Source organism: Silurus aristotelis, assembly GCF_946808225.1.
Source record: "Silurus aristotelis genome assembly, chromosome: 26".
In the NCBI taxonomy this organism is placed as follows: Eukaryota; Metazoa; Chordata; class Actinopteri; order Siluriformes; family Siluridae; genus Silurus; species Silurus aristotelis.
The window spans coordinates 451,933-463,278 of record NC_139599.1 but is presented as its reverse complement, the minus strand read 5'-3'; the positions used below and the strand labels follow the sequence as shown (position 1 = coordinate 463,278).

At 39.2% G+C, this 11,346-nt stretch overlaps 2 protein-coding genes and 1 long non-coding RNA gene across 8 annotated transcripts in view; 2 read left to right on the top strand and 1 right to left on the bottom strand.

Moving 5' to 3' along the window:
• Positions 1-2,811: 2,811 nt before the first annotated feature.
• LOC310720624 (diamine acetyltransferase 1-like) lies at positions 2,812-7,572 on the top strand. Of its 5 annotated transcripts, none has more exons than XM_083531411.1 (6): positions 2,832-3,104; positions 3,588-3,639; positions 4,343-4,426; positions 5,268-5,417; positions 5,522-5,574; positions 5,646-6,323. In XM_083531411.1, the coding sequence occupies exons 1-6, from the start codon at positions 3,039-3,041 to the stop codon at positions 5,658-5,660; spliced, it is 420 nt and encodes a 139-aa protein (XP_083387537.1). In that variant the 5' UTR covers positions 2,832-3,038; the 3' UTR covers positions 5,661-6,323. The 5 variants fall into 5 exon arrangements, with proteins under 5 accessions (XP_083387534.1, XP_083387537.1, XP_083387536.1 ...); XM_083531409.1 differs by lacking the exons at positions 5,522-5,574; positions 5,646-6,323 and adding exons at positions 6,421-6,461; positions 7,081-7,572 and having other exon boundaries at positions 2,834-3,135; positions 5,268-5,369; XM_083531407.1 differs by lacking the exons at positions 5,522-5,574; positions 5,646-6,323 and adding exons at positions 6,421-6,461; positions 7,081-7,572 and having other exon boundaries at positions 2,835-3,104; positions 5,268-5,369.
• On the top strand, positions 3,650-4,336 carry LOC310720633. The gene is made up of 3 exons (XR_014531782.1): positions 3,650-3,814; positions 3,873-3,898; positions 3,982-4,336. It is a non-coding gene; the product is annotated as an uncharacterized lncRNA (long non-coding RNA).
• The window catches only part of apooa (apolipoprotein O, a), a 46,360-nt gene continuing 41,549 nt past the window's right edge, over positions 6,536-11,346 (bottom strand). The window contains exon 9 of one of the 2 annotated variants that reach the window (XM_083531383.1): positions 6,536-6,677. In XM_083531383.1, coding sequence (XP_083387509.1) covers positions 6,619-6,677 — 59 coding nt within the window. In that variant the 3' untranslated portion in view covers positions 6,536-6,618. The remainder of the gene's footprint in view (positions 6,678-11,346) is intronic. The other variant, XM_083531386.1, reaches the window with a different exon arrangement.

The window sequence follows — 11,346 nt, the reverse complement described above, 5'->3', positions numbered from 1 at the left end:
GTGCTCCAGAACATCTGATCACATCACATTATCAACTTGTGCTGTTAATATCATAAACAGCAGCTACGCTAATTCCTCTCCACTGCTTCTCCTTCTCTCCCCATCCCGAGGCTTCCTGAGGTTGCTCCAGCTCCAGTCACGTCCCACCTCATGAAGATTGTGGACCTTTAAAGAAGTAGATGCTCACAAACACCCTGAACCATCTAGAGACGTACCAGTGCCAATCGGATCCCACTTCATGTGGAGTTTGGACACTGGACCTCCTGGAGTGTTTAAAGGCTCTGGCATGGAGAAGCTGGTGTTGGATCTGTGATGATCTCAGATGTTGAGCTATTTTATGAGTTGCTCAGTAGCTCCTGGTTCCATAATCTCATCTGACTGTAAAAGACTGTAGAAAGATCATCATTCATAATCACACACTCCAGTGCTCATGTTAGTTCTCACTCTCCAGTGTTCTGTAGTGTTTAAAGACTATAATCACACACTTGATGTCACCCAAATGAGGATGAGGTTCTGCTTTTGAGTCTGGTTCCTCTCAAGGTTTCTTCCTCAGAACATCTAAGGGAGTTTTTCCTTCACCACCGTCTCCATCAGGGATAAACACACACCATTCACCTTCACGGTTGATTATTGTAAAGCTGCTTTGAGACAATTTGTGTGGTGAAAAATGCAATCGAAAGAAACTTGACTTGTTATATTGTGAAACTGACACAAACCATCTGCTCGTTCACCCGGTCACCTTCTCTAGCAAACAAGGGAGTGATCCACTTGTTATTTATAGATCCAGAATGTTTCTGGGAGCATAATAAACCACCACTAAGCAGGAACTGCTTTGTTTTCATGAACAGAAACCCTAAAAAAATTTCACTTCTGTATAAGTTCAGAAAATTAAGAAATTAAGATTTCAGCTACATCAGCACTTTTTTGTGTGTCCAAAGGTTACGTAGCAAGAGTTTTTTTGTTATTTATAGCGAGAGTTCAGAGAGACATTTCAAAGTAGAGAGCGTTCTGAATAGTATATACAGTACAGTGTACACACAGTATAGGTTTTATATACAAGTATAGATTATAAATATAAATATATATATAAGTATAGGTTATATATTAAACTCATCCTGAAGCAGTGAAGTTTGTCTTCTAAGCTCTGGGACACTAAAGGAACAAGTTGATGAACTTCAATGTGAATAGTCCCTTGTATACAATAATGTTCACTTATCTGCTAAAAAACCTGATAAATAAACTACTTTAGGATGGAGCTTCAGCAGAAGTGGACATGGGAACATTACAGTCAGAATGTGTCCTTCACCATCTCACATATTTTCCCTTGCACAGAGAACCTAACAGTGGGAGGTTTATGATGATCGTCTGTTTTTCCCTAAAAAAGTGTAAACAGACATGATCATGTTGCAGTGTGTTTAACACCGTGTTTGTGCTGGTGCTAAAGGTCGCTGGTCATGTGACTCTATTCCAAGCTGTGGAAACAGGGCGAGCTCTGGGAGACCTGTATATTTTTGAAACAGGACATGGGTGGAAAAAAAAACAGAACATTCTAGAAAATATGGAAAAAGAATAACTAAGCTCTAATCCAACTTCACTAAAACATGTGAGCTACAAGAATACATTTAATATGATCTATAGATTGTAAGTTTTTGAGCATAAACATACAGAATACTGACAGGTGAGTTTCTAATACACTTCATTACACTGTATTAACCTGCAGCTACAGCTATACAGGGGGGATGTGATTACTGCTCTTCAAACTGTACAATGATCCAAACAATGTAATATTTTGATATTTAGAACAGTATATACAGTGTGTGGCCAGAAGTCCCATCCATATGTGCTTCTTCCCCAAACTGTTAGCAAAGATGAAGATACACAATTGTACCTTTGGATGCAGGGGCATGAAATTTTCCCTTCACTCGAACTCTGAGAGCAGAACCTGTTCCAGCATGACGACGTCCCTGTACATACAGCTCAATAAAGATCTGCTTTACATGGACTGGAGTAAACCATACACACACTGCACAACATGCAGACACAAACACACACAGTAGAACATACACATGCACTACACAATACACACTCTGCACAACACACACACTCAGTACAACCTACAATACTCTTGACTCAAATACACTACATTATTGTTGGAAATAAGTTGAATGTACACTTAAGGGTGCAGTTTGTATATAATTTACACACAAATTAAAGACACGCTGTGCTGCTGTTTAGAGCAAATATCAATATTAGTGCTTTAACTCAGTGTCCAGCAGCTTTAGTCCACTTTAAACTTCTCTAAATGTCCTTAAAATATGAAGAATTAAAAAAACAGAAAATGATGTAAATAGTAAATATAGAGTTGATCTAGTAGATGGAACCAGGACCGGGACCGGGTCAGTACCAGATAAAAACTCCTGATTAGAGAACAATGAATTTGGCCCTAAAGTTCATTTTCTTTGGAACAGAACATGTTTATTGCATTTATTTTACTAAAATATAATTTTTTACTCCTGTATTTAGCTAAAAGCCTTTTCCTTTTTAAACAATGACATTTAAAGCTCATGTTTTTTTGGTTTTGTTTGTTTAAGATAACGACATCTGATGTGTATTAATATCAGGGAAGTAAAAGTTGGTCTCATGCCACCTCGGAGAGAAAGATCTCGGGTTATGTATTATATCAGTGTGTCTTGAACTTTGATTAGATAATAAAATCCTTTACACATTAATAGATTATGCAATATTTAGAACAAACACACAAACACACACACAAACACACACACACACACACACACACACACCCACCCTTTTTGTTTAGAGGATAAATAGATCGCGCGCTCCACCGCTCTCCGCCCCATGTAGCTCTGCGCGCATTAACGTGGTGTTTGAATCTCCAGCAGTACCGGTGGAACCGAACCGGTTCGGTCTCAGCGGTGAGGGTTAATCGGCCCCCTGGGGGAGCGGATGAAGAAACACATTTTGCTCATCTTCACATACCGAGGACTCCTCAGAAAAGGAAAGAAAAATAAAAAGAGAAAATGGCCAATTTCGTGTTACGCAAAGCGGAGCGCGAGGACGTGGCGGATATACTGCGACTCATAAAGGTACCGGAACCCAACCAGGAACCACACCGGGGCAAGATATTTAACTTTAATTACTAACCACTCATTATTATCCATATGTGCGCTCATATGTGTGTGTGTGTGTGTGTGTGTGTGTGTGTGTGTGTGTGTGTGTGTGTGTGCGTGTCTGTGTGTGTGTGTGTGTGTGTGTGTCTGTGTGTGTGCGCGTCTCTGTGTGTCTGTGTGTGTGCGTGTCTCTGTGTGTGTGTGTGTGCGTCTCTGTGTGTCTGTGTGTGTGCGTGTCTCTGTGTGTGTGTGTGTGTGTGTGTGTGTGTGTGTGTGTGTGTGTTAGGGAAATGTGCACTTTCAGCTTTTCAGAATAAAGCTTTAACGGTTAATAATAATATCCGGTAATTAACTGCAGACTGTAATTATTTTTCCAGGTGAAAGATCTGATCACCTCAGCGCTACTGCACTTCATTTAATCGGCCAATAAAAAATGTTCTCCTGTTGTTTCTCTTTCAGGAACTCGCCAAGTATGAGGAGATGGAGGAACAGGTCATTTTGACTGAAAAAGGTAGGTGAAGGAACACAAGCCAACTGTCCGAAAGAAATACACCAAACTCTACATATTGTGTTGAGGTGTCTAGTGTTGAGGGGTGTGGTATTAGTGGGTGTGTTGAATGTGTTGAGGTGTGTAGTGTTGGGGGGGGTGTAGTGTTAGTGGGTGTGTTGGATGTGTAGTGTTGGGGGTGTAGTGTTAGTGAGTGTGTTGATGTGTGTAGTGTTGGGGGGTGTAGTGTTAGTGAGTGTGTTGAGGTGTGTAGTGTTGGGGGGTGTAGTGTTAGTGGGTGTGTTGATGTGTTGAGGGGTGTAGTGTTGGGGGGTGTAGTGTTAGTTGGTGTGTTAATGTGTTGAGGTGTGTAGTGTTGGGGGGTGTAGGGTTAGTGGGTGTGTAGTGTTGGGGTGTGTGTTCTCCTTTAGTGTGTATTTTTGTATTTAAAACTATAACATTTGAACATCTTGTCATGTGCTTGGGTTTATGTTCCTCTCACTGATTCACAGTTCAGGGGAAACATTAAAACTTGAACTTCCTCCTTAACAGGACAGAAATCAGACTAACACTAATAGTGTGTGGGTTCTGACTACATGCTGCTCTCCGAAATAGTCAACAAAATATGAGCAATAAATTCCCACATTTCTACAGTAAATAAATAACACATTGGAGGAGAGTGAGGGTTGAGCTTGTAACCCCTGATGTGAATGTGATTTATGTGTAGATCTTTTGGAGGATGGTTTCGGGGATCATCCTTTCTATCAGTGCGTCGTGGCTGAAGTGCAGAGAGAGCAGCAGAGCACCAGCGGTAGGTCATGTGACCTCCAGTTATCACAGCTAGGTTCTCAAACTCACATAAAATAGATCTTCCTTTCAGACTGGGGACTCACTGCCCCCCCTCCCGAACCCCACACCCCCACACCATCCTGCTCGGTGAAATGATGCTTCTCTTTAAAGACACATTTTAAAATACATAATATAGTTTAATAAACTTTACATGATTTCTTTTCTTCTGCATGAAACTGAAACATGAACCACTAACTCATTTGCCATATATTTATTTTCCATTTCTTCTTTGTTTAATTGTAATTCCTTTTTTTTTTTTTTTGGTCTTCAAGTTCTCAGCATGCCATGTTGTTTTTTTCCACAGAAAGCAGAAATAAAGTCTCACAGCTCTTTAACCCTCAGTAAACATGTCCATTGTTTTTAACTTCATGTTTAAAAAAAAAAAAAAAAAAGAAAAAGAATATAAAACCTCCACCCTGTAATTTATGTCTTCAGGCTACAGTCTCTTGCTTTGCGGTGTACACCCTGTGTTTGGTGTACATGCGTGGGCGGGGAGGTAACTGAATGATGGTTACAGTAGTGTAACTTACACATTAACACACAGGTAAGAATTAAAGAACACATGAGACTTCACCAACCTTCACATAACACCAACATCTGCCCCCAGAATGAAACCCTTTTACATCCTCACTCCACATCACTGATCTCAATGATAAACTGGTGGTGCTGCACAGAACCCTGATTCCCAAACCTTCAAATCACAAATGCACACACATCAACACACCTTAACACCATGTGGAATTCTGAGAAAAATCTTGGTGGTACATTTGACGTCCTGAGTGTAGCATTTCCTCTCCCATCAGGTCACACAGTGGTCGGTTTCGCCATGTACTACTTCACCTACGACCCCTGGATCGGGAAGCTGCTCTACCTGGAGGACTTTTATGTCATGAAGGAGTTCCGAGGTATGAGGTTTAGAGCGATAGTGCTACATCTTCATAAAAGAATAACATGTCTTGAGGTTAAGTGTTTCGGATCTAGAGACCCAGCGCACACTCTCAGAGAAATTACACTTCAACTGCCCTAGTGGTTGTTATGAACTGTACACCTGTTGTAGCTTTTACCTGTAGGAGGGAGTTTAGTCTAGAAATCATGTCCAATTATAGCCTGGTCAGCGTGAATAGTGGATTGTGATTGGCTGGAAGTTCAGGTGTGAATAGTGGATTGTGATTGGCTGGAAGTTCAGGTGTGAATAGTGGATTGTGATTGGCTGGAGGTTCAGGTGTGAATAGTGGATTGTGATTGGCTGGAGGTTCAGGTGTGAATAGTGGATTGTGATTGGCTGGAAGTTCAGTTTCAATGCACTGCTTATAAACACCAGTAACCATAGTAACATCCAGTTCCATCCAGAGTGAGACAGCGATTGTACACATTTCCTAATGACCTCACTAATCTCCATGGAGGAGTTTTGTTTGTTGTGGAACTTCTTTTGTGAATAATGGGATTTTGATAAACTGCTCGAGGCACAAAATGAATTTAAGAAATTTAAGAAAATGTTCAAATGAAAAACAGCACCAGGAATAACGCAGACAGCTTCAATATTAGTAAAAGACAGGACACAGACGCACACCTACTTTCTGTCTCTCATGTAAATGAATGGAATCATCTGGCACTTCTTTATCTGTGTGTGCGATTCAGAGCAGCAGAACTGTAGATGTAATGAGACGGATATAAACAGCGTAATGAAATTGAAGTGTTATGAACGCAATGTTGGGAAGTGATCATGGTATACGGTGATAAAACACGGCTATGTGTGAGGCCTTTCACCATTTTCTCCATTTCACCTCTGGTCATTCTTCACCTCCACATCTACACCAACATCCTGTAACACCTCACACCTTCCACTGGATCATTATATCACATCGTTCTCACTACATGGCTGTCTGATATAACACAGGAAGTGTGTGTGAGGGATTTGTCTGTATGTGCACTGATACTAATTTTTTTTCTCTACAGGTTTTGGAATCGGGTCAGAAATCTTGAGGTTCCTGAGTCATGTGAGTGTCTGAACCTCAGTACAGTTTTGCCTTAATATTGTACTGGATTATGGCACAAAATCTGTCCACACACACACACACACACCTGTGTAAAGGTGAAGTGATAAGATAAAGGTGTGTGCTCCTGCACCAAGATGGTTATTGATGGAGTTAATCTTTAATTCCAGAAAATCTCATACACATCTGCAGAGTCACGACTCAGCTCCTCTGTGTGTCCTGTAACTTCCTGTTGTGTAACACTGATGTTTTGCTTGGGCCTGAGTGTGTGTGTGTTGATTTAACTCAGGGTTTAGTTTGAGTGTAAAATGTAAAAATGTTAAATTTTGCAGCCAGCAGCATCATGAGATCTCCTCTATTAAGATCTTTGTATTACTTTGTATATATTATCTCTATTAAGATTATTGTACACACACACACACACACACACACACACACACTAAACCTGCCCCTACACACACTTGTTAAGCTGGTCTTAATGTAGTGTTTATTGGTTGCTATAGTAACAGCAGGTTCACAGTGATGAAGTGTTCTGAAGCTCTGACCTGCAGTGAGGATGTCGGGTTCCTCGTCTCCTTCACCCCTGTAACATGTTTCTGTGGGGTTTGTGTTTCTCTCCCAGACGGCCGTGAAGTCTCGCTGCAGCAGTCTGCACTTCATCGTGGCCGAGTGGATTAAACCATCCATCGAGTTTTATAAACGTCGCGGCGCGAACGATCTCTCACTGGAGGAGGGTTGGAGGCTTTTCAAGATCGACAAGGAGAACCTGATCAAAATGATGTCTGAGGAGTAAAAAAAGAGAAAAAGAACGCGTTGTATATTTATTCAACATTCAATTCATACCATGTTAGGTTTCATCTGTGACTGTAATGAATCTACACTGTATCACTGATATATGTGTGTGTGTGTGTGTGTGTGTGTACATGGTGTATATACAGTATATCTAATATATACACACACACACACACACACACACACACAGTGGGGGTGTATGTAAGTATGTATGTTTATATATATACTCTAACAGTGTGCACTTATGTTAATATTTCTGTTTTGCATGTTTATAAACTTCACTCTTTGTCATAAATACATACAATAAACACACATTTGCTCAGTTCTTGATAAACGGATTGTAAGATTTTTCTTTAAATTTAAATATCAGACTTATTCAGCAATGTTTTTTCTTATTATTATACTTGATTATGGTGTTGATGACTGTATCCAGCAATGTTGTTTTATTCTCAATTCACTGCTTTAATGATGTACACAGATGAATTACTAAAAAAGGTCATTAGTTCAAATCCCACTGCACAAGGCCCATCACCCGAACATGTTGAGCTGTATGAAGGAGATAAGTGGAAGTGTCTCTGTCTGGTTGATGGATCCTGCCAAAAGCTTCACACTTAAATGTATAACACACACTTAAGAGATAATATGTGTAATAATTCTTCTGTTTTAGCTGTTTTTATAGAACAGCAGCGCGTGCACACGCGTCTGTTTTTCACGACTTTGTGGGGTTTTTTTGCTGCGTACTCGGTATAAGAAGCTTGATAATCGGCACTACAGCACCATCTACTGGTGAGAAACACACAATGTTTCAGCAGTAATATGGGACTTGTAGTAATATAGACTAATCACTTACCTTCGCAGGTTCTCCTGAAACACAAGGGCGGCAGCTTGGCGATACTGGGGCTTAAACCTCTGAGCTTCTGATCAGTAACCCAGAACCTTAACCACTAAACCACCAATGCCCTTTGATGTGTGAGGTATCTGCAGGAGTTTTAAACCTACAGCAGGAACATAGTCAGTAATTTGTGGATCCAGGAATCTCCTCTCTTCCCTGCTGCAGGTGGCCATCAAATGACTAGTCCCAGTATAATTTGTGCTTCTACTGCCTATGCTTTAGATCTTTCTGAACATTTGTATGGTCTAACAGCTGACCTCTGGTTGGCCCATAAAGGTCTGTGATGTGGGAAGTTTCCTTTCACCCACTGGTATGATTCTATATTTAAGAAGAGCAATATAAAGGTCTTTTTGACCTCCATGCACATTCCACAGCATGTTTTTTATGGCCTGTAAATCTTTTATTTTGTCCATTTGCTTGAGGGTTTCATCCTGGACTTGATGTTGACCAGTTGAACTTCCAACTGAAATTGAAGCAAGTACTTACAAACTGTGGAACATTATCTGTGACAACTTCAGGAATCAGGGATTCCATGTTTTACAAATGCACACATGAACTTTGGGGATTTCAGGGACTCTGAGAAGTAAAATCTGAACAGAGAAGCTGATCTGCAGAATGGAAGTGGAGGAAGTGAAATCATGCCTTTGTAGATGCTCTGTTTGGAATCTTACAGCTGACAAGAAGCTCTTTGGTGTTAATCCTTTTAGAAGTTTTGCACAAACATTTTAACACGTTTTCAATTTTTATTTTAATGACATTAACCTCAGACAAATAGAATTAACTTTATCCAGGATTACTACAGAGTGTTGAGTGGGAGTTGAGGGTACAAATAAAAGTGTATGGTCAAAAAAAAAGTGTGCGTGTTTTTCATGAGCTCTGAAACGCCTGCTGTTTATTAGGAGCTCGTTTCTCTTTTAGTGCTCACTGCCCCCTAGTGGTAAAAGATGTGTATAACAGGTTAAAGCTACTCACACCCTGAAACCTATTCTACATGTTAGTGCATTCCATTCCATTCCATTTCTTAACATGAGATAATAAAATAATATCGAGCACTCCGGGTCATTTTTATCTACCTGAACTAAAATGTTAAATCTTCAGCATGACTGAACGATTCCAGTTGGATTTGGGAATTTACAGCTTTTATTATACGCATTTCCAAATATTTTCACATTTCTTGACGACAGGGTCACTGAGTAGCTGGTTTTATTTCTCTGAGTAAATGTTATGCCGCCCTTAGTCACAATCCGAAGGCCGAGGTTCTTTTACTGATGTTTATTAAGCTTGACAGCAACACCAACATCAACACCGACATCAACACCGTAGAATTTACACCGTAGAACTAAATAAAAAGGATAAATATACAAAATACATTCAGTTACAAAGAAAAACATTAAATTTAGACAAAAAAAAACTGAAAATAAACTTACATACCATTTTGCCTGCTTGTAGACTGAGTGGTAACTTAAATATAAGCACAAACTTATATTTTAATTAAACATATCTTCTTTACAATAAACATAGCAGCTTTTCAATGCTCATCGTGGCTTTCTCCTGCATGCGGTGAACAGGAAGTGACCTGTACCACCAAGTATAATGGGATATGTATTAATATAACCCAAAACTAAAAAAATATCACATCAATCTTAAAAATCAAAAACTTTAGTCTACCAGTCAAATATACATATTATAAAAAATGTTGATTTATAAAAATAAACAAATTAAACTTAAAAAAAAATCACCGAAATAAATGAACACTTAATTGTGAAAGTCACAGTACAAAATGAATGTTTGTGACTGCAGATACAAATTTTATTAATCTGTTCACCGACGATAGGTGGCGTAGTGGCATTACAGCCCAAAACATTTCGGACACGCAGAAGACACGTAGAAAAAAGAACAATAAAATAACACCAGTGTTAAATAATGAAGGAATTTATTATAATAACACTATTAAAACCACACTGATGACGTCAACAAGTCACATTACGACTGCATGGAGAAGTGAAAACCAGACAACAGCGAAACAAAATCACCTGAACACCAACTCCGTTTAGAAGATCAGAGAAAGAAAATAAATGAACATCATCAATAACATCTGCCTCTCAGCCCCAACATGCTGCCCCACCTACTGCACACACACAGTACAGTACAACACACACACACACACACACACACACACACACACACCTGCCGACAGGTGAGGGTCAGGGTGTGGCCACGTCACCTACATCAGGCTGCTTTCGGGTCATTACAGAAAGAACATTTTCCAGTAACTGCTCGTGATTCTAACAGTAATGAAGCACATGCAGTTTTTATTCTTATATGCAATTGGAACTATTTGTATCGTACATTAAAATAAATACTTTCACAATGACACCAAACACAATTCAGCCTGAATCACATCAACACCAAAACTTACATTCTTTTAAACACGAGGCTCATTTTATATCACTGCATTCGGACTCAACAACATTTATAATTTAATTTATTTTTAAAGAGAATTAGCAGCAGCAGAACTGGTATAGATTTATTATTCTTATTCTTATTCTCATTCTTCTTCTTCTTATTATTATTATGTTATATTATATATTATTATAACGAGCCCGATTACATTACAGTGAGTATGAAATGCCTATTTCATGTCAAAGCATGAACATTCTGTCATTTCCACACCTTCATGTTGTTCCAAACGTGTGAGTTTTTATCTTCAGAACACAGTAGATGTTATTTGTAGTAAAGACTTTTGAATGTCTGTGTGTATATGACGATCTTTTTTTTTATCTAAGTGATTCTCAGAGCAGAAGATAAGATGGATTTCATGTGTTTATCTGCTCCTCGTGTTTCAGGTTGTGCAGCAGATGCAACCCAGACTCCGATTTGACATTATTCAGGAAACTCAGCATTCCATCCGCACTTCCCGTATCTACAAAATCATAGGGCTCTAAAATTATTTCACAAACGGACTCCCTAGCCTCGGGGAGAGAGAGAGAGAGAGAGAGAGAGAGAGAGAGAGAGAGAGAGAGAGAGAGAGAGAGAGAGAGAGAGAGAGAGAGAGATTGTAATTATATATCAAATCAAATCAAATCAAATTATATTTGTCACATACACACAGAGGACGACATGCAGTGAAATGCTTTCCTTTTTTTTTTTTTTACATATTTTGAAATGTATACATATTCTTTTTTACAATAATTGATGTATTGA

Coding starts and splice junctions, on each gene's coding strand:
- LOC310720624 (XM_083531407.1), top strand. CDS start 3,039: ATGGCCAATTTCGTGTTACGCAAAGCGGAGCGCGAGGACGTGGCGGAT. Junction 3,640..4,342: donor GGTCATTTTGACTGAAAAAG/GTAGGTGAAGGA, acceptor ATTTATGTGTAG/ATCTTTTGGAGGATGGTTTC. Junction 6,462..7,080: donor TCTTGAGGTTCCTGAGTCAT/GTGAGTGTCTGA, acceptor TTTCTCTCCCAG/ACGGCCGTGAAGTCTCGCTG.